The 22538-nt window shown below is 40.8% G+C and overlaps 1 protein-coding gene across 1 annotated transcript; it reads left to right on the top strand.

The window, feature by feature from the left end:
- The first annotated feature begins 7646 nt into the window (after positions 1-7646).
- On the top strand, positions 7647-20361 carry LOC123348123 (natural killer cells antigen CD94-like). Its single transcript, XM_044985517.1, has 8 exons — positions 7647-7751; positions 13469-13564; positions 14512-14607; positions 15034-15126; positions 17008-17175; positions 18158-18309; positions 19281-19384; positions 20002-20361. The coding sequence occupies exons 2-8, from the start codon at positions 13471-13473 to the stop codon at positions 20117-20119; spliced, it is 825 nt and encodes a 274-aa protein (XP_044841452.1). The 5' UTR covers positions 7647-7751; positions 13469-13470; the 3' UTR covers positions 20120-20361.
- Positions 20362-22538: the final 2177 nt, after the last annotated feature.

Here is a 22538-nt window from a genome sequence, read left to right as displayed (position 1 = left end):
CTAGCTTTTTTAAAATTGCTACAAATTGTACAACTGTTTCATCTTCCTTTTGGTCTCTTTTGTGGAACCTATATCTTTCAGCAATTATCAGTGGTTTTGGGGAAAAATGGGACCCAAGGATTTCCACAATGTCACTGTAAGACTTAGTCTCAGGCTTAACAGGGTGTAGTAAGCTGCGTAGCAGGGAGTAGGTTTTAGCCCCTACAACACTTAAGAATATTGGCACCTTCTTCGTTTCTGTAATGTCATTTGCAATAACAAAAAGCTCAAAACGCTCAGTATACACATGCCACTGCTCTATATTCTCATCAAAAGGTTCCAGTGGCCTGGTCAGAGTAGCCATGATTTTTAGTTTCACTTTCACAGTCAGTGCAAACAAGCAGCTTTTTGTTTGTTTGTTTGTTCTTTACCTTGACTTCTACTTCCTTCTGTTACTGGAGCAGCACCGGAATCTCATCCATCGTCGCCACTTGTCATATCCTTCGGGGCAGACGGTTTAGGAAGAAATCACTTGAGGCCAGAGAGCAGACAGCTAACAAAACTACCATTTTATTTACAGACACAGAGCTCACTCAACCGGCGGAAGCTGGCCGAGCTATCCCCTAATAATCTAACTCAGTTGCCATAGGAACAAAAACCATGACAACCAAATACACAACATGAGGCATCTCAAGCAGGGGGCTAGACGTAAACCATTCCAACCACTGGGCTACTCGGCCCTCCAAGTGTCCCGTTACACAGACAATAATACTGAATTCCTAGGTTTGCTGTGACAGGCTAAATCAAATGACATTCATAAAGCACATTGAGATCCTCAGAAGGAAGAAGCTTCACCAGTTCTATATAGTAAATAAAAAATTATCCTCATTGGGCACTAACAGAGCTGATCATAAAACCAAACTTTTTTCAACAGTAAACTTAACAGGGAAACTCACTATTTGAAATTTTTGGCCTGAAATAATGTCAAGTTTTCAGTGTGAATTTTTATTTTAAATTGAAGCAATAGGGTTCCTTTCAAGTTGTTTCAAAATGACATTTTGTAACAAAACTTTTCACTTTGTTTAAATTTATCATATATGCTTTCAATTCAGTTTTCCATTTTTGGGTTTAAATTTTCCCCCTTTTCATTTCTTCAACTTTATTTACTTACTTGTAAATATTTCTTAGAGTTTTCAACTTCTTCCACTTTGAAAACTGTACAAAAGTATGAAAAATAGGGTTTTCTACCACTTTCACACACTTTCTTACTTATCCCATGCCCTGTGTCCAGTGGGACAAAGGGATAGGCAGAGACAAAAGTATCTACCCAAAATAATCCCCAAAACCACTAAGATGAAATTGTTTATTTTCCAAAAATCAAATAATTTGTCAAAACAAAATGAAAAAATTCATTTTGACTTGACATTTAAAACCAAAATGTTTAATTTCATATGGAGAAGATTATTTGAAATAATAATTTTCTTGTTTTAATTTTTCCAATGGGAAAAATTGACTTTTTCCCAAAATTTCTTTGAGTTTACAAATGATGATTTGAAATGAACAACTTCTATTTTCAGATCAGGAAAATAAAAAAAAGTCAAAATTTATATTTCCCATAGAAAATTACAATTTTGATGAAACTACACTTTCTATTGGAAATATTTTTTGGTAAAAAAATGTTAACCAATTCAATTCACTGGTGACTTCTGACTCCAGAGAAATGACACCAGGGTGGAATTTTGTTCCTTATATTAGATTTTTTTTGTATTATCAGAAAATAAAACTAAGTTCCTTAAACATATTAACAAGTAGAGTTAAATTGTCAGCCCAGAACACAGTAGGCAGTGTTAAGGGTATGGCTAAAGTGTGCTCCTTAAAGATATAGTACAATTTTACCAAACAAATATTAAATGTTTGCAAAAAACAATTAAGAGCTGGAAGTATACTGGAAACTTCTGTGAATTGTAAAATAACAATGAATTCTCAAAATTTTCACACAACTTTACTTAGAATTAGACAACCAACTCTTAATATTTCAAGTTGATTTTGGTGATAAATAGAAACAAAAGTCTTTTCAGATACAGGTTTTATTTTAAAAAATCTGTGGTCCTAGTACCCAATTCACTGAACATGCACAAAGATATCACTCATCTCCTATCTTCACGGTCAGAGTGGCATCAAGCCTTCTATTTATACAGGGTGGGATCGTCAAAGGAGTCTAAAAGTGCCCAACTCCCCAGTGCCAAATTGCTACCAGTTAGTGGGTAATCAGAATAGGGTTGCAAATTTCCCTATTGAGATAGCTACCCACTTCTTGACTGTATGCAGTTGCTCAAGGAACAGGAGCGCACCCTCTGTCTTTAAGTCCTCTGTTGAATTTACCTGCCTGTTGTGTCCTGTCCAGTAGGACAGGATTATACGTTCCATCCTGGTTGACAGGAGTGCAGCATTCCTTTTCGCCTCCAATATGTTTAAAGTGTGCAGTTCATAGAATCATAGAATCATAGAATCTCAGGTTTGGAAGTGACCTCAGGAGGTCATCTAGTCCAACCCCCTACTCAAAGCAGGATCAAACCCAACTAAATCATCCCAGCCAGGGCTTTGTCAAGCCTGACCTTAAAAACCTCTAAGGAAGGAGATTCTACCACCTCCCTAGGTAACCCATTCCAGTGCTTCACCACCCTACTAGTGAAAAAGTTTTTCCTAATGTCCAACCTAAACCTCCCCCTCTGCAACTTGAGACCATTACTCCTTGTTCTGTCATCTTCTACCACTGAGAACAGTCTAGATCTTCAGAAAAGGCACGAAAGAGGTGAACCATGGATAGGTCAGGAGGAATTTTGGGCAGTTGACTCCATGTATCCACAATTTCCTATCACACCAGCAGGTATTCCAGAAGGCATTGTGGGTATCCAACAATTCACTGAAAAAATTGCTATAGTACAGTGAATGTTCAAGTGTTTTAAAGGACACTGGGATACGAACCCACAGTACATCTGTGTTTTAGGGACATTAATATGCTTCTGTGTGGGCACAAACACAGATGCTGCACAGCAGGAATGAACTCCAAAATATTTTTTTGGTAGTAATGTACTGACAAATCTTATACTGGTGTGACTTCTGTGCCTAGACAAGCCCTCAGCTCTTTCAAAACCCCAGCCTCTAAGCCCTATTGAAGACCCACATCCAACTTGGTCAAAAAAAACAGAAGAAGCAGCTTTTTGGCCTATTTGTATCTCAGAAAAGAACTGTTTTGAACAGTTTTATGCAATTCAGTTCTAGCATGTGTGTTAGTCATGAATGATTATAATTGAACTAGTGTAACTTGCATGGTGTCCACAGGCAATACTAACTCTATTGAGGATGAAGGTAGTTGCCAGAAATGTGAGCACTTCCATTCTCATTTCCCCTTTCTCCTCCCAGCACCAGAAGATTTCCTGGCCTTTTTACTAAGTATCACCCTGCCCCTGTTTTCAAAATGTGATGTAAGCAGAAGGAGTGGCAGCCCTTGTCAGCTGGTGACAGCTGAAGCAGTAACTGCCAGCACTGAGGCAATCTTTAATAACATCACAGGAACAGAAATGGACTTTTAAAACCAATTGTACTATTATGTTTCTAAATCTGTGTTTGACTGAATATTTTCTTAAGCTTTTGCCACTGTATCAGCCTTTAACAAATCAATAAATAGTCTATCAGCTCTAATAGAAAGAAACCCTGTGAAATGATTATAAACATAGGACTGGAAGGGACCTCTTGGGTTATCAAATCCAGTTGCCTCCTGCCACAGATAACACTCCTTCCCCAGATTCATATAATTCTGTTCATAAATAAATCAAGCTCTATCTTAAAACCAGTTAAGTTCATAGAATCATAGGGTTGGAAGAGACCTCAGGAGGTGATCTAGTTCAATTCCCTGCTCAAAGCAGGACCAACACCAACTAAATCATCCTAGCCAGGGCTTTGTCAAGCCAGGCCTTAAAAACCTCTAAGGATGGAGATTCTACCACCCCCCTAGGTAACCCATTCCAGTGCTTCACCACCCTCCTACTGAAACAGTGTTTCCTAATATCCAACCTAGACCTCCCACACTGCAACTTGAGACCATTGCTTCTTGTTCTGTCAAGTTGTTTGCTCCTATTGCTTCTACTGGGAGACTGTTCTAGAATTTCACCCTTCTGATGGCTAGAAACCTAATTTCCAGCCTAAATTTATTTGTAGTTAGTTATCTGTAGTACCTGTTAGTTAATATTGACCCTTTTAGTCCTTTACTGTCTATATGTTTGATTCATTTATATATTAACTATTCTTTAGAATCTAACAAAGAGTTATGTTCAATTCTATAGCTCAGAACACTGTTTCTTGACCAATAAGTAACCCTGTTCAGGAATTCTATGTGTTAGACTGTATTTAATCATTCTGAGTGCCTCTATGTCCATAGAACTCCAGATAGTCTCAGAACTAAGCATATACAAACCTGGGACACTTATAAGGGATAACTGTCACAGCAATTATGGGGCAAGAAAGACCCACCAAAATATATTATCTTATTAGTCATATGAGTTGTAAATAGTTATGGCTTCACACATATATAACAATATTGGCATAGGAACTTAGTTGGGGAATGAATCTGCTGTGTTCCTCCAGATACAAAGTGATGGAGAGACACATAGCCAGCTCTTATCATCATCAATCATCATTGCATCAAAGGGTGGTAATGCACTTATTCTTTAACGAACATCCGTCACTTCTTCAGCTTTGGCCCCTGCTGCTGCAGCAGGGACTGGAGCTGTCAGCTGCCATGGCTGCAGCGGGGACTGATGGCTAATGTGATTGCAGAGCCATTGGCCATTATCTTTGAAAGCTTGTGGTAATTGGGGGAGGTCCCAGACAACTGGGAAAAGGCAAATATAGTGCCCGTCTTTAAAAAAGGGAAGAAGGAGAATCTGGGGAACTACAGACTGGTCAGCCTCACCTCTGTCCCCAGCAAATTACAGAGCAGGTCCTCAAGGAGTCCATTTTGAAGCACTGGGCGGAGAGGAAGGTGAACAGGAACAGTCAACATGGATTCATCAAGAGCAAGTCATGGCTGACCAACCTGATTGCCTTCTATAATGAGATAACTGGCTCTGTGAATATGGGGAAAGCGATGGACATGATATACCTTGATTTTAGCAACGCTTTTGATATGGTCACCCACAGTATTCTTGCCAGCAAGTTAAAGAAGTATGGATTGGATGAATGAATTATAAAGTGGATAGAAAGCTGGCTAGATCATTGGGCTCAACTGGTAGTGATCAATGGCTTGATGTCCAGTTGACAGTCAGTATCAAGTGGAGTGCCCCAGGGGTCAGCCCTGGGGCCGGTTTTGTTCAACATCTTTATTAATGATCTAGATGATGGGATGGATTGCACCCTCAGCAAGTTCATGGATGACACTAAGATGGGGGGAGAGGTAGATAAGATGGAGAGTAGGGACAGGGTCCACAGTGACCTAGACAAATTGGAGGATTGGGCAAAAAAAAATCTGATGAGGTTCAACAAGGACAAGTGCAGAGTCCTGCACTTAGGATGGAAGAATCCCATGCACTGCTACAGGCTGGAGACTGACTGGCTAAGTGGCAGTTCTGCAGAAAAGGATCTGGGGATTACAATAGACAAGAAGCTGGATATGAGTCAATAGTGTGCCCTTCTTGTCAAGAATGCTAATTGCATTTTGGGCTGCATTAGTAGGAGCATTGTGAGCAGATCGAGGGAAGTGATTATTTCCTTCTATTGAGCACTTGTGAGGGCACATCTGGAGTATTGCGTCCAGTTTTGGGCCCCCCACTACAGAAAGGATGTGGACAAATTGGAGAGAGTCCAGTGGAGGGCAATGAAAATGATTAGGGGGCTGGGGCACATGACTTATGACAAGAGGCTGAGGGAACTGGGCTTAGTTTGCAGAAGAGAAGAGTAAGGGGGATTTGATAACAGCCTTCAACTACCTGAAGTGGGGGGTTCCAAACTGGATGAAGCTAGGCTGTTCTCAGTGGTGGGAGTTGACAGAATTAGCCATATATAGGTCTAATCCTCTCTTGACTCCTCCACTAAGGATAGATTTGGCCCATTGGGTTTGATTTAATACAGATTTAGTTGTTTTAAAGGTGCCTGGACATGACCAAAATGTCCATTTTGAAGATTTCATTTCTTAGTATCTTTAGCCTTAAAACAGTGCAGTTAAATGTTGAAGTTCACACCTCGAGGTAGCTGAGCTAAGCTGTGGTTGCTGTTTTTTAAAGCAGATGGTTTTCTGCAAGGCATTGGGTTGAGATTAGCAGCTTCCGTTTCATTGTTAAAGCTACTTGCAACGGAAACAGCTACTAACTTCAAGGTTCAAGCTGCCATTTTCAGGGTTCTTTTCCAGTAAACAAATGTTTCGATTTTTTGCAAAACAGAAAAATATTGTGAGAAGAGCCTAAAATTTCATGTTCCATTGCTTTTGTGTCTGCTACTTTTCTTGCAGTTATGACTATGAAGTGTGTATTGTGTAATGAGCTAGTCAGCTCTCATATGACACCTTCCGTGGAGGACTGAGCTAAATATCACTGACATGGGTGGAAATACTACTCACTTGCACCAGTATAAGTGAGGGCAGAATTTGGTTCACTGTTTTCCCCCGCAGAAACAGTCTCCAAATCTCCAAGATAAAGACTTCCTCTGGGCCTTCCTGTGTGTTCTATGTCTCATTTGAGTTTAGCTTGTGAGCACCTCAGGGCAAGGTATGTGTCTATGTCTGTGTCTTGTACAGGGCTCTGTCACTGTCAGCACTTATTAAATCATCATCATCATCATCATCATCACCTATCACTGCCCCTTTTCCAGATGTGAACATCTGTTTTGCATTTTCTTGCACATTCTCAGAGCTGAGAGATGTAGCAGAGATCACAATCCATACCACTAGAGACCCAAAATGTCATCAGTGAAAGGCTTCATCCAAAGTTCTTCTTGTGTCTTTCCCATTCTAAGGGCTATATATGGAGAAGGCTGGATTCCTGACTTGATGCAATGTCAGTAATAGACAATATATCCCAGAATCTACCCATTCAACCAAGCTAAAGGTTGCCTCCATCTTCTCACTTTCCATGCTTGACTGCCAAATAGGAAGCTGATTGTGGGGTGGAAGATGCTGAAACCAAGAATTCTGATGGTGGTGGTGGTGAGTCCTGTTTGGGCCCCAAACCAAAGACCACTGAAATCAGTGGGAATCCTTCTGTTGACATCTATGGCTTTGGAGAGTAAATATGAAAGGTCCCATCCAAGAACTAAAGCAAGGATTGTATATGCTTGGACTTCAGTTGAGTATTTGTTCTGAAAGTTACTGAGCTGGGGATTGGTCCTGCTTTGAGCAGGGGATTGAACTAGATGACCTCCTGAGGTCCCTTCCAACCCTAATATTCTATGGTTCTAATTTCAGTAACACCAAGTAGCTTTTGAAGTTAAAACAACAGGTGTTGTCAGTGCTGGTTCAGCCATCTGAAGAGGAAAGTCTCTTTGTTCTCAGTGCTTTTGGACAAGGGCCGTGCCTCTCTAATCAGCTACATGAGCGCTTCCTGTGCGGTTTCAGCCGGAACACTGCAGAACAAATAATTATTCCTCTCTTGGCTGGTGCTGTCCCTCTTATAACAGGACACTCGAATGGTGATATCACACTGCCCATCTCTCTCCCTGTGGGCAAAGACAAGGCAAGTAGAAGATTTAAAACCTGGCTTGTAAACCTTCCAACACAAAGAGAGGTAATACCAGTTTTTCTCCAGCGTCTTTCCTTTTTACTAAGGTAATTGCTATAGATTATCTCCCTTACCTGTCCTGTAATTCAGGAGATGAATAGCAGTGGCTATAATGAAAGATATCTATAGATATATATGTGTGTGTGTGTGTACATTACATTATTCTTCCTTGGATAAAATTTAATACAAACTGCATTGGGAAGTCTTGCAATTATAGTCTAGTATTTATTTAATGTCTGAGGTGACATTTCCCCCCTCTTACGGACTCAGGCTAAACAATATCAAACAACATAGGACAAAGCATGCGGTAATATGATCAAGCACTGTGAGGTGATGAAGTCAATGGGAGTTGTGGGTGCTCAGCCTGTTGCAGAATTGGACTCGGTGGCTATGATACTGCAATGTATAATGTATGGGTGACTTCCGCACCCTGGCACAGCCCAGATGATTTTAATGGAGCTCCATGCAAGCACAGCAGTTCTTCCATGCATTGTACATTGTAGGATCAGGCCCTATAAATATAGGTACTAGATCTAGTCCCCAAAAGGGAGACAAATATTTTTGTGGAAAGTTTTGTTTTTGTTTTGCAAAATTTTGAATGTAATTGAAACTTTATAGGTTATTGAAAAATGGGAGTTGGGGAACTATGAAAAATTAAAAAAACCCTCATTTGTTTTAATTTTGAAAAAAAAATTGTCAAAATTTGAAAAGTTTAAACCAGCTCTAGTTAGTCGCTATTTATTATTTATATAAAATCATCGATGTGCGGGAAAGATTCCAGAGAGAAAAAGAGAATTCCTTGTCCAGTAGCCCATATAGTCTAAATAGAAGGGAGGGAAAGAGGGAAGTGTTCAAATGGTATGTTTCTTTTCCTGCACTCCTCTCTTCTGTAGTATTGGTTCCTTTCTAAGATTTCCCTATTTATCTCTGTGTTTTCATTGGGTTTGTAAGACTTGACTTTTTGTCTGGTTTTGCTCTCTATTTGCCCTTGCCTACTTTCTTTTTAACTAACTGCTTTTTTGCCCTTATGATTTCTTTCTTTCTTTATATTAATGCTATTTTAATCCTATCTCTCATACCATAGAGACAATTTTATATTGGCCAAAGGAATAGACTAGGGGTAACATTTTTCCAAAGGCACCTATACAAGTAGATAGGCATCTAATAGGATTTTGAAAAGCACCTAGGTACCTAACTCCCATGAGAATTATGTGCCTGGGTGCTTTTCAAAATCCTATTAGGTTCCTATCTACTTCTTTAGGTGCCTACATACCTTTTGAAAATCTGGTCATAAGTGACTTCAGGAGTCTAAGTTAAATATTCATTGTGACTTAGGAATCTAGGAGCCTAACTCTCATTGACTTTCAATGACAAAGACACTCTTTAAAATATTACTCTAAATGAATTACAGCTAGATTGTGGTGTCTTTTATACCTCAAATGTCTATGAGTCTATGATTCACTGAACTCTAGCATGGCCATTAAATATGCTTTAAATCAAATTCTAAAAGATTACAGAACTATGGATACTAGTGACTGGATTCTGGGAGGTGCTGAATCTGCTCTGAAATCCTTATGAAGTCAGCAGGCAATGAAGGAGATCTGCAATTCACAAGACTGGTTTCTAACACTACAATTCTATGCAATTTATATGCAATGGACAACTAGGGAAGCAGTTTTTTGTTTCATACCTTCCAACCGATGCCTTTTAGGGACCAAGTGCAAAGGATCTCTGTAAATAATTATTCTTAATGAGCACTGTTTAATGACATATAGAAAAGGAAGATGGAAAGACATAGAATTAGGATGTCTTATCACGCTTCAGTGAAGAACTGTTCTCTGCAGTCTACCTTACAAGGCTTTGTCCAGTCTAGTTTTAATTTTTTCAGGTTTTAACTGACTTAAGCCACATTATACAACATGGGATCTTGTAGGAAACCTTGAGCCCCCCAGTGTTAACCTTTTTCTGAGATGAAAAGTGACCTTTACTTCTACTCTGCTTTCTGCCTTGCACCCAGTTTTTGATCCATTACTACACTGTGCCTCTCACCCCATGATGACTTAGCCTCTTGTGTAGGACCTTCTCAAAGGCCTTTTTAAATTCTACAGAGATTATGCTAGCTGGTTCTCATAAAGAATTCTAAAAGATTCATGAGACATGATTATCCTTTGCAGAATCTGTGCCGGTTAGACCCTATCATATCATGATCTTCCAGGTGTTTTGTTATTGTTTTAAATATCTTTACAACCAATTTACCAGGTACAGATATAAGGCTTGCTGATCTATATTTTCCTGGAGCTCTCCTAAAGCCTTTTTCAAATATAGGTACAACATTTGCTACCCTCAAATTATCTGTTTTTAATGAGACAGCATATTGTTGTTAGCAGCTGCTCAGGTAATTCATACTTGGGGTTCCTTCAGAACTCCTGAGATGTACCATCAAGGCTGGTGACTTACTGATTTATAAATAATTAGGTGGCCCCAGCACCTCTTCTTCCCACAGTTCAATCTCTGTTACCAGAAAATGGCAGGTCAGGGTAGTAATTTCCCGCCCCCCATCTTCTGTGGTGAAGACTGATGCAAAGAAATCATTTCTCATTCTTAATCACTCCCTATAACTGCTGATTATTCAGCAGGCCCACAGATTCTTTTATAGGCTTTCTGCTTCTGCTAGACTTAAATAATCTCTTGTTTGTTTTTACACCTTTAGCTATTTGCTCTTCCAAATGCATTTTGAGTCTTCTAATTTTATTCTTACTTATTCCCTGCTGTAATTTATGATCCTCTTTATTGCCTTCAGTAGAGTCAGATTTCCAAATTTTGAAGTAACTCTCTTTGGCTTGAATTGCCTGTTGAATCCTACCATGTAGCCATATTGGCTTATTCCTTGCCTTTCTGGTTCTTTTTTCGTTTATTCTCTGAGACTCTATTATTGTTTAAGTAGCATCCATGCCATCTCTAGTGATTTTACTTTCTTTCTTTTCTCAATGATGATAGGCCCCTTAGTGACTGTTAAACAACACACAACTTTAATTGAGTTCCATGGGAGTTAGGGTTTTTCTGCAATTCTTACATCAAGCCCTTAATCTTTCCTCATCAGTCAGTTCTTTTGTTGAATTTTATCTGAATTTCCTTTAATTAGTGGATATATTCATGGATTTAGAGGCTCTCAAATTTACACAAAGTATTTTAAGGAGAAGGCACAGCACTTCTAGAGTGCTAGAAGGCTGTCCTCTGATATACAGTACCATGACTGTACTTGCCATCTCCTTGTAACTATCTCTTCCCGGCTTCTTCTGACATGAGTCAGGCTATAAGTAGTTTCTTTAACATTCCATGAAGATGCACAAAGATTTATACAGCAAAATATGGGGTTTAAAACATGTAGTTTACCTTTTTCAATAAAAATAAAGACGTGTTTTAGTTGCTTGCTCTTCAACATCCTTTGAGTAAACATGGAGGTAACCAAAGTATATTCAGTTTCACACAAGAACTTTGTTAAGGTGAAGTTAAAATTGCAGGGACACAGTATGTATATAGCCTTTCAAGAACATTAGAATTAACTAACCTCAAATAAAACAGACATCACACTCAGGAACCCCAGGAAATGCAGAAGCTTTAAAGTGGATCCAGTGATTTTCAGAAGGCTTCTTAGGTGTTCTCCTTTGCTACAGATCTCAGATCTCACTAGGACCACAGGAATGGAGAGTGCTGTTTTGATTTCTCTCCCCATCAGTTCCTCCTGCTTTCTTCAGGTTTCCTTCCCATGTTCATATCCCTTCTGACATGTAAGGAGCACGTCTTCCTTCCTATAGGTATCAGAGATCCAGTGCTGAAGTGATGATGATGAGTGGAAGGGGAGAATGGGCTAGAACAGGAAGCTTATGTGGAGAATAGGGAGGGGACATTCCTCTACAGAGTTCTGCAAAAGAGGAGAAATCCCCACAAATAGACTAGGTTGGAAAGTGGGATTTTTTCAATGGAAAGTTTTGACTATTAATGGAAAAAACAAAACATTTTTAGTTTTTGTCTGAAAATGTTTAATTGTACTAGTGGTTTTGTGTTTTGTCAGTTTTTTGCCCAAAATCTTCTGTGCATGGATGAAAATTTTGAGGATTGGATTTTGAGTTTTCTTCCTAAAAAAAGAAAGAAAAGCAGATCCTTCCCTCAAATGTTTATGTTTGGTCAACCCCCCAATTTACCATTACAAAAAAGTTATGATGGAAAATTTTCAGCTGGCTCTATCAGCAAACTTTAGGGAATTTAGCATTTCCCTTTGTGTGACTTTCAGTGGAAAATTTCTTTTCCCTCATTGACAAAGGTCCTCAGTAATCAGGTTTCACTGTGAGCTCTTCCCTTGCAAAGAAATGGGCTAACAATTGTTTTTTTTTTAATTAGCAGCAATTGCCAGCAGTTATTTGATCTCTAGGGGAGTCTAGTAAATTAAATTGTATTTATTTATGTTTTTTTAATTACATGGCAAAAAGAAATTGTCTACAAGAATATTTGAACTGTAATGAAAAGCAATATTTTTAGGATAGAAATATGACCAACAACTTGTTTCAAATCACTTCAAATTTTGCAGAAATTTTTAACTTTCTCGTATCAATTTTAAGTCAAAGTTGCCTTTTTGGTGATTTATGTAGAGCCCCAAAATTGAACTTCTAATGGAAACTAAATTGCATCGGTAATTAGGTAGGGCCTGCATCAGTCTATAATATTTACATTTTTTTTATAAATACAGGTAGTTACCAGGATCAGAAGGAGATAAAGTGCTCTATTCTTATGCAACCCTCATGACCATATATCTGAGTACCTTTCAAAGTTGTGCTAAGGGAGGTGACTAACATCTATCACAGTTTGTACTTTTCTTCTCCCTGCATTGGGGGAAATTGTGTGAAAAGTGTAGTTTGGAGGGGGTGGGGTTGTTTTCTTTTAAAATAAATTATATGTGCTCTGTGTTATATGTTTATGTTAGCCAAGACAAAGTGCGCCTTGCACTTGTAGCAGAAGATGGTGATATTTGAGGTGGTTCTTAGTTCCTGTGGAAGTTTCCTCCATGATCCCAGACTGGCCCTGAAAAAGCTCCATCTCCTGTATAGACAAGTTTTGTCCTGGTGGTACAAAGTTCCATTGTGCCAAAGAAGCAGAGTTGTTGGTCACATGGCCTGATACTGGAGCTTTAGGCAATCTCTTTGGTATTGTGGGGCCAGGCATTGAGCACCATAAAGATAGGGACTGAGATCTTTAATTTGACCTGGCATTCTATAGGGAGCCATTACCGTGAGTGGAGGACAGGCGTGAGGTGCTTGCAGCAGTCTGTGTTGTTGAGGAGACACGCTGCATCATTTTGTAGTTGTTGGAGTGTCCCAAGGCTGATGGTTTCATGCCCAGAGACAGACCATTGCTAGACCAGCCAGGAGGTGCCAAAAGTGTGTATATGTGAGGCCAAATCATCACCCACTGGGATGAGATGGAGAGGCCTAGGTAGCCATAAATGGTAGAATATGTTTCTTGTGGCCTTTGTTATGTGGGAGTTAAGTGTCCAAGAGCAACGCAGGAGCCCTCATACCGAGCCACTGAGCAGCTGTCCTGTTACGTTGCTCCTGTTCATGTTGATGCTCTTACTGGCACTAAAAGCTCATTTCACTGAAGTACAAATCCCAATGTTCATCTCAGTTCACTAACCCCATCTCTGGAATTTCTGTCCCATAACCCACCAGAAATGAGTGAGCAGTCAGTGACCTATATGGACCTCAGATTTCATACTCCTGCAGAGCAGAAGAGAAAACAAAGACCAAAGCACACCAGGATCATAGGTACTGTATATTTATAATCTCCTGAATCTATGTCTAACATTATGCTTTTAGTCCCACTCAACTCTCCCTCTTGAACTTTATCCTACAAATCCTAATGTTATACATCAAGAATCTGTGTCAGAGTTTTTTCTCAAATGCCAGTAAAACTATTTTGTTAGTTTTGTGTCAGTCTGTGTGATATAAAGGAGCCCTCCAGGTATGGGAAGGAGTTGGTTTTGTGCCTACAAAGCCCTGGAACACAATTATTTGATTATGAAGTAATAAACCCTTGTGCCACAGGGTGGTACTGGCCCTTTATCAGGGAAGAGACTAGTTCGCCTGTGACAGGTCAGCTGACCCCAGTTGGTCTATAGGAGAAGGCACCTGGGTGGATTGCTCTGTGAGCCAATATTTTCCATCTTGAGTTCCCTATTCAGGTTTTCCAGAACTTCCATGGCCTGCAGCCTCACCATGGAATCTTTCTGCCAGTCAGCAAAGCTTTGGAGCCATCACTCATGAGAAAGGTCTCTTGGACCTGAGGATAAGCATAGACATGTTTCCGAGGCTTAACTACATCTTTGACCTTCCTCTAGCTCTTCCTTGAGGGCACCCACTGAAGATTTTGGCTTCCCAAATGTCACATCTCTTGAGGCAGAGACTCACATCTAGCCTTCTGGAGGGTTAGGCCTTCAGTACCTCTGCACCTCATTGTGATTTCCTAGCAGGTCTGATCGGGGACCAGCACCTGCAGTTAACTCTTTTACAAGGGCTATAACTGTGTATTCCAGTTACCAACCAACCTTCAGAAAGCAAACTGTATTTATTCTTGGGGAAAAAGCATGGTCTGTGTTACATTACACGGGAACTCAGACTTGATGCTCATAATGGTGTCTTCCAGCCTTAACAGTTATGAAGTTATGTTCTCACCTACTGTGATGACAATTTCATAGAGCTGTCTTTCCATCCAGAAACCAGTGAGCAGGAAATAACCTACTCTGATCTGAAGTTTCACACTCTTTCAAAGCAGCAGAGGCAACAAAGACCTACAAGTGCAGAGAGCAAAGGTATTATGCAGTATGAGCTTCTGGCTCCTTACTTTCTTTTATCAAAGTGTTCATAGTCAAACATCCTCCTCCTGGTGTAGCTGCTGCCCATGGCCTCATGTTTAAGGAACAATAAAATTAGAATTTTGTCTACTGTGGAAGGAAATGGCATGTTAATGGGAGCTCACTTAGGACCACACTGTGCCAATGCCTGGGCAGAAATTGGGATGTGACAGATCTGGACTTCACCAGGAGCGACTGTTTTCTCCATGTCTTCTCAATTCACACAAGATTTATTGAGCACATATTCAATAGCTATTATTATTGGATTGGTTTAGCTCCATACAGGTGGGTTCTGGCTTTGGTAGACTGGTGTGGCTGAGAGTTCTGCCCTGATACCAGAGATCTAGTCATTTTTGCTTTCATTTTCTCTTTTATTTCTGTTAGACTCTCCTCCATCTTCACCATGGCTCATTACAGTGATTCTGGGGCTCCTCTGCCTGGCTTTGCTAGTAACTGCAGGGGTTTTGGGTGCTAAGTGTAAGTATTTGCCAAGAAGGCAACAAACCATTATCTGAACCATTATAACATTTAGAAGGGATATTCTAATAAGTATTTGAGTGATATGTGTAAATGCATGTGTGAGGCCCTGTCATAGTTTGCATTACTTTGTGAAAAACAATTGGTATTCAGAACCTGTAGCTTGCTGAGCTGTGATTTGAATTTTACCAGTAAAATATGTGAGAAGCTGAGATGCCTTTAAGGGTGTGTCTACACAGCATTTTGGAACAAGCAGGAGCAAGCCTTTTAGCCCAGGTCAACAGACTCAGGCCTGGTCTACACTTGGGGGAGAGGGGGATTGATCTAAGATACGCAACTTCAGCTATGCGAGAATAGCGTAGCTGAAGTCCATGTATCTTAGATCGACTTACCTCCTGTCCTCACGGCGCGGGATCAATGTCCACGGCTCCCCCGTCGACTCCACTTCCGCCTCTCACCCTGGTGGAGTTCCGGAGTCAACGGGGAGTGCGTTCAGGGATCGATTTATCGCGTCTAGATGAGACATGATAAATCAATCCCTGATAGATCACTAACCGCCAATCCGGTGGGTAGTGTGGACGTACCCTAAGGCTAGCAGGACTTGCACTAATGCTCTACAAATACCTATATAGACACCACTTTGAAGCTACGTCTTGTGCTGCAGCTCCAGCTCTGAATCCTAGGGAGAGGGGTGGTCCTAAAGTCCTTCTGATTTAAGACTAAAGTTGATTTGAAACTGACTACAGTTTAAATGTGGTTAGAAATGGCATCATGACTAGGACTGGGTGAATTTTTTTTCAGTGAATATTTTATTAACCAAAAAAAGCATTTTTCCACGTACTGAAACTATTCATGAATTTGGATAGAATTTGTTAAATAGTTTTGGGCAAAAAAAAATATTTTTTTAAAAAAGTGAAATGGTTTGTTTCAGTGGTTTGAGAATGAAAAGTATGAAAAATACCTGAAAACAAAACTAAAGGAAGAACTGAAAAAAATATTTTGGATTGAAAAACACCCTTAAAATGAAGTGAACCACAACCCCCAAATTTTTTGTTTTGTTTCAGTTTTTTCATTTTATTTTGGCTGCCTTTAGCTCTGAAATTAATTTTTTTGTTTGGTTGGTTTGTTTTGTTTTGGCAAGAAAAAGTGAAAAAAATAAGTTTTGGTTAAAAAATAATCAATTTTTGTTCCAGATTTTTTAGCTCCAAACCAAAAAAATAATGATTCATTCAGCTTTAATCATGCTACAGAACTGCGTGGCTCCATATTCTGTGCTTCTGAATAGTTTCCTGATTTTTCAGTTTTGCTCAGTTTGCCAGTTCATATGTGAAATGTCATTCTGTTCTCACTTACATCACTGTAAATTATGAGAACAGCTAGCCAGGAAATTTAAACAAAAAGACATTTTGACAAACATCTTTGGCACATATGACTTGTTACAGCACATGACTAGTGACCTTTCTGTCTTTGGGTATGTCTATGCTATGGATACTGTACCAGCATAGCTAAATTGTCATAGCTATGCTGGCATAACCCCAAAGTGTAGACGTGGTAGCAGCGTCACATTCTTCCATTTACATAACTGTATCTGTGCTGGGGTTAAGTTGGTATAATTACATGATTTGGGGTAATGTTTTTTTCACACTCCTGACTACTGTAGATATGTTGACCTATCTTTCCAGGGTAGACTAGGTCTTTGCACTCAAATTGTATCAGTTCATGCTTTTTAGCTCAGAAGGTCTCCAGTTCAAGCCCCAGTATGTAAGCCATAATGACAACTGTCACAATCGCTGTTAGCATCCTTATAATGCAAAAGGCAAACAATTTATAATAAGTGTATTGAATTTTGTTTTAACTGATTTCTTGGGATGTGGATTTAAGTTCTCCAGGCTTCCCTTCAAGTGAGAAGACAGAATGAGGAACTTATCGAGAAACAGGCTATTCTGAAAAACTTCACCCAGTTGCAGGAAACCCTGAAAAACTGCATGCAACAAAGAGATGATCTCCAAGCCAATAACATAGAACTCTCAAATGTTGTGAATAGGGAAGGTATCGATCAGAGCTCACTCTTTTGTTATATTCTTTATGGTAATATTGTTGCTTAATCAGAATCCAGCTCTCCTTGTCCTTATTAACAACAAAAGGTACTTCTGCCCCTATGCACAAAATGTACAAGGGCCTCATCTAAATAATAATTACATGGAAAGCTACAAACAAATCTTAGCAAAAATATGGTGTCCTAAACAGTGGACATAATCAATGATCCCTGGCTCACTAGCTTCAAAGTAGGGGAACCTGGGTGGCTCCTTCCCAACTTACATCTCTCAACAGTACAAGGGAAAGACACTGATAAACAGAGGGATTTTGACAAATGCAACAGACAAATAGGCTGCTGCATATAGAGACCCTCATGCACTTCCCTCCCACAGCATTGACACTGCGCTAGCTTGGATATCAGGTTTTCATCCTAGTCAAAATCATCGTTGATATCACTTTGAAAACCAGGCCATGATGATGATGACTCATCTGCAACAGAAGCAAGTTGTTCAGAAAGGCATCTCACTGTTGCTAGCTCCTGCATAATTACTCTCATTACCTTTCTTGTTCATTGTGATCTGAATGGATCTGGATGGGAAACAAGTTTCCTGTCCCATGAGCACTTTTGAGAATTCAAAATTTTCCCATTTCATGTTGGGATAAAACCGAGACCTTTCTACGTTTTCTATGAAAAAAACAGAGAAACCCCAGAGCAGCCAATAGCCTGGTGTTGAGGGGTCTCACGCGGGATGAGGGAGAATCAGGGTTAAGTCCCTGCTCTGCCTGATTCAGAAAAGAGCCTTGACCCAAGTATCCCATATGCCAGGTTATTTTTCGGGCACCAACATCAGCTTCATCCTAGCTGGCAAGACAAACACTACATTCCCAGTGAGAAATATACACACTAGCTAGTACACGGTGACATTCAGTATCAAACTGTGTCGCACCCATCAATAGAGAAATATGCCGGGTCTATATTGCTCTTTTTTTCGAGGAGATAAATGCAGCTCTTGCCCTGAGGGCTGGATACAGCATAGAGGGAAGTGTTACCATTTTACACATGAAAGGAGCACCTGGCAGAAGAGTCGAGAATACTGCTCGTCTCATGGCTCCAGACTGCTGAGGATAGAGAACAAGGAAGAACTGGTAGGGAATTTACCCTTTGCCTTATTTTCCTGTATTTTCCAAACTATACTTGCCCAATATCCATCTGGTGGTGAAGTGGGATATGGGTATAAAATGAAAAATAACACTGGCAGGGTAAAATGACCCTCTAAACTGCTTGTGTTGTATTCAGAGCTGTGTCCCCAAGAGACACTGGGCAAATTTTGGGCACCAGAGAAGGAGAGAATGCAAATTTTATCACTGACTTCAGGAGTGATTAAAGGGAGTGTATAGCATGAGGAAGGCAAAGAGTCCTTTCCTAGAGACTGAGTCTCCTCTCATTCAGGGGTGGCTCCAGGCACCAGCACGCCAAGCTTGTGCTTGGTACGGCAAGCCACTGGGGGCGCTCTGCCGGTTGCCACGAGGGCGGCAGGCAGGCTGCCTTCGGCGGCTTGCCTGCGGAAGGTTCACTTGTCCTGCGGCTTCGGCGGACCTCCTGCAGGCGTTCCTGCCATGCTTGGGGCGGCAAAATGCCTAGAGCCGCCCCTGTTCTCACGCCATCTTGAATCAGGACTTCCTCCACTGAAGTCAATGAAATGAAACCCATCTGAGAATAAAATCAAGCTTTTTCTCTCTTTAACAGAGGCTGGAAATGCTGTTGGGTTAGTGTCTGTGCTGATTGGGAAGAGAACTCCTCATCTTTCTCATTAGTGATACCCCTGGCTGATGGGACAATTGTGTTGACTTATTCTCCAGGGTATCCTATCAGTTCTTCTCAGCCAGGACGGTAGCTGTGTTTCTTCCCGTGAGGGACAGGTGCAGATTAAATTGGGCAAAAAGATCCATAAATTCTATGGCTGACTTTCTGGAGAAAATGGGGTGTGATTGGCTAATGTATGGGCATTACAACACACTGGTCCTGTTTGGGACACATCAACCTCATTCTCATCCCTGGTATCCATACACCTACCAATGGGGATTGATGTAAATAATTTAGTCTTGTTCCCAAACAGGATTTCATAAACAGACTGGCGTGTTTTCACTGGATTGGACTATTCGGTACGGGAGCTGCTACAAGCTGGCTGTGGGAGGATGGCACAACTTATTCCACTGACCTGTAAGTCTCTGGCAGATCTAGAAGTTGTTCACTTGTGTTTTACATCCTTGTGTATTTCTTACAGAATTTGCACTCTGGCATTGCTACTGAACATATAGAATTATTGTGTATTTTTTACTTTTACAAATTCTCACAGGAAGGAGTGGTGCCATTTGGATTTTTTAAATCTAAACGAATCAACATAATAAAACAATTGAATAACATTAACAGTGGTAGGTGTAACTCTGTCTGAGCTACAAATGAATATAGACAATCATAAATATTCTAAAATGGGATATTTCAAAGCTGAAACATTGACTAAGGTTGATGCCACCATTACACTTAATGAGAAAAAGAAGAGAATACCCCCCTACCCCTGAACATTAAATTGTACAACAACTGCAGTAAATAGAAAACAAGAGGCCATCTCAGCTAAATTAACAATCTCACACCAAAAAAAATTCCAAATCACAAAGAAATGCTTTTCATAGCTCAGTTTGCAGGACATGTTATTCTGAGAAGTGAAATTAATGGGTAAGACAAGTTAACCCCAATATTTAGGCAGCCAAATATAATGACACTGTTTGTGATTTTAAAAAATGGCATGTCTGAGTGTTAAATGTAGCTTTCCACCCCAGGTTCCAAGTAAAGAAGAAAGAGCCAGGAGAGTCCTGTGTACTTCTGAATGCAGGAGAAGCCTCCTCCTATAATTGTACACAACAATATCGCTGTATTTGTGTGAAGAGAGCTGCTTAGCTGAAGCCTGAGGATCACAGCATCTGAGACACGTATCCTGGGATGTTCCAAAGACAAAGAGAAATCACTTCAATTTGCTGTGTTACCATTCAGACTGAGGGGCTGCAGTTTCAGGTGATAAAACACACAGCAGACTGTCAAGATGCAGGGCAGAGACCCCAAACTGGAATCTTCTCCAGCCAACCAGAGCACTCCCACCATACTGAATGACTGTCGTTCCCATCTGGGTTGATAAGAGTTTATTTCAGATGTCATTAGTGCAAATATTAATAAATACTTTGTAAAAAATATGGAGTGTTATTTGTGCACTGGGTGTTTTACAGAAAAAAAACAACCATTTGCCCCCAAGAGCTTACAGTGTAAATTCAAACAAAATACAATCAATGAGGCTCATACAGAGACAAAAGAGGAATGGGAGAGGAAGACAAGTATTCATACTAGTGAGAATCACCATCTTGGTGACTGGAGATTGAGCTGTGGGTGTCTAGAGCTAAAAGCCTGAGTCAGAGAAATAACTTCCAGCTGGCAGCTGTAACATGCTCTGTGGGTTGGGCACACAGGGGTATATGTCACTCACACTGAACAGAGAAATCTGGTCTCATGTGTCTCAGGCTCACAGCAGTTTGAATCCCAGATCAGCTTCCATTTTATAGCAACTGCAATCTTGGTTATGACCACGGATTAAACTAGAAGCCTCCAGTGCTAACATCACGAGTCTCTACAGCTTGAGATAAACAAATGAAGTGCTTAAATTTGGCACTGTCACCCTGTCTGGACTGGCTCATCACCGTGAGTGTCAACCGTAGGCAGGTGTGGCTCCAGGCACCAGCACACCAAGTGCGTGCCTGGGACAGCAAACCACAGAGGGCGCTCTGCCGGTCGCCGCGAGGGCGGCAAGAAGGTTGCCTTCGGCAGTATGCCTGCGGAGGGTCCGCTGGTCCCGCGGCTTCGGCGGACCTCCCGCAGGCATGCCGCCAAATCCGCGGGACCGGGGACCCCCCACAGGCAAGCCGCCGAAGGCAGCCTGACTGCCATGCTTGGGGCGGCATAATACCTAGAGCCCTGACCATAGGGCAGATTGTCAAGAAGCAGGGCAGAGATCCCAAACTGGCTGTGTGTTCTATATTTCACAAACCCAGTAACAAGTATCAACTCCTAAAGCACTATAACAGCCTTACTGTGGAGTCACAGATAGACTGGAATGCCCAACGGGACTATCTTGCCACCCAGGCAACTGGACTATGTAATAATTGGTTACTTTATCAAAGCCACAACAATATTCAGGTTACTACCAGTACCAAAGGACCAAACACATACTCCAGGTCAGTTTGTACCTTAGATCTCACACCAAAGAAAATGCTTGTAGCCAATCCTATAGTCAACTAACTAAGAAATTAACAAAAGATGAAAATTTTTCTTGTCAGCTATTTTTATTTCCTTCTTCCAGAATCCAGTGAGCTTTGTATCAGGGATTTTGGGGGCTTTGTGGTGAGTGTTGGGAAAACAGAAGTGTCCCTCCTCCCCTCCTGTTTGCGCACTTAACGAACGCTCATTTAGAGTCCCAGTCTAAATGTGTTTGAAGCTATTCTCTGGAATGTTCACAGTATCCTTCAACATCCTATTTGTTCAGAATATTTTAACAAGAATAAAGATATAAACTGGCCATCAGGAAGTTTAGACTTGAAATTAGACGAAGGTTTCTAACCATTAGAGGAGTGAAGTTCTGGAACAGCCTTCCAAGGGGAGCAGTGGGGGCAAAAGACATATCTGGCTTCAAGACTAAGCTTGATAAGTTTATGGAGGGGATGGTATAATGGGGTAGCCTAATTTTGGCAATTAATTTGTCTTTGACTATTAGCAGTAAATATGCCCAATGGCTTGTGATGGGATGTTAGATGGGATGGGATCTGAGTTACTACAGAGAATTCTTTCCTGGGTGCTGGCTGGTGAGTCTTGTCCACATGCTCAGGGTTTAGCTGATCGCCATATTTGAGGTTGGGAAGGAATTTTCCTCCAGGGCAGATTGGCAGAGGCCCTGGGTTTTTTTTATGCCTCTCTCTCCAGCGTGGGGCACGGGTCACTTACTGAAGAGTCTCTGCACCATGAAGTCTTTAAACCATGATTTGAGGACTTCAATGTCTCAGACATAGGTTTAATACAGAAGTGGGTGGGTGAGATTCTGTGGCCTGCAGTGTGCAGGAGCTCAGACTAGATGATCATAATGGTCTCTTCTAACCTTAAAGTCTATGATACTATGATTCTATGAAATGACAATAAGAGATGAAGGGCTGGATTCCTAGCGGGTGTAACTTGATATAGAGCCACTGAAGTCAACAAAACTTCACCAAATCATACCAGCTGAAGATCTTGCCCAAGTTGGTCTTCGTTGCACAGGGCCAAGTTAGCCTCTGCCAGACCC

The sequence above is a fragment of the Mauremys mutica genome, chromosome 1 (assembly GCF_020497125.1).
Source record: "Mauremys mutica isolate MM-2020 ecotype Southern chromosome 1, ASM2049712v1, whole genome shotgun sequence".
In the NCBI taxonomy this organism is placed as follows: Eukaryota; Metazoa; Chordata; order Testudines; family Geoemydidae; genus Mauremys; species Mauremys mutica.
The sequence above is the reverse complement of the archived record's forward strand: the minus strand, read 5'-3'. Positions and strand labels throughout refer to the sequence as shown.

Excerpts from the sequence above, each read along its gene's own strand:
- LOC123348123 (XM_044985517.1), top strand. The coding sequence starts at position 13,471 with ATGAGTGAGCAGTCAGTGACCTATATGGACCTCAGATTTCATACTCCT. Across the intron at positions 18,310-19,280 it reads TAGAGAACAAGGAAGAACTG|GATTTCATAAACAGACTGGC; the intron begins GTAGGGAATTTA and ends GTTCCCAAACAG. Across the intron at positions 19,385-20,001 it reads ACAACTTATTCCACTGACCT|GTTCCAAGTAAAGAAGAAAG; the intron begins GTAAGTCTCTGG and ends TTTCCACCCCAG.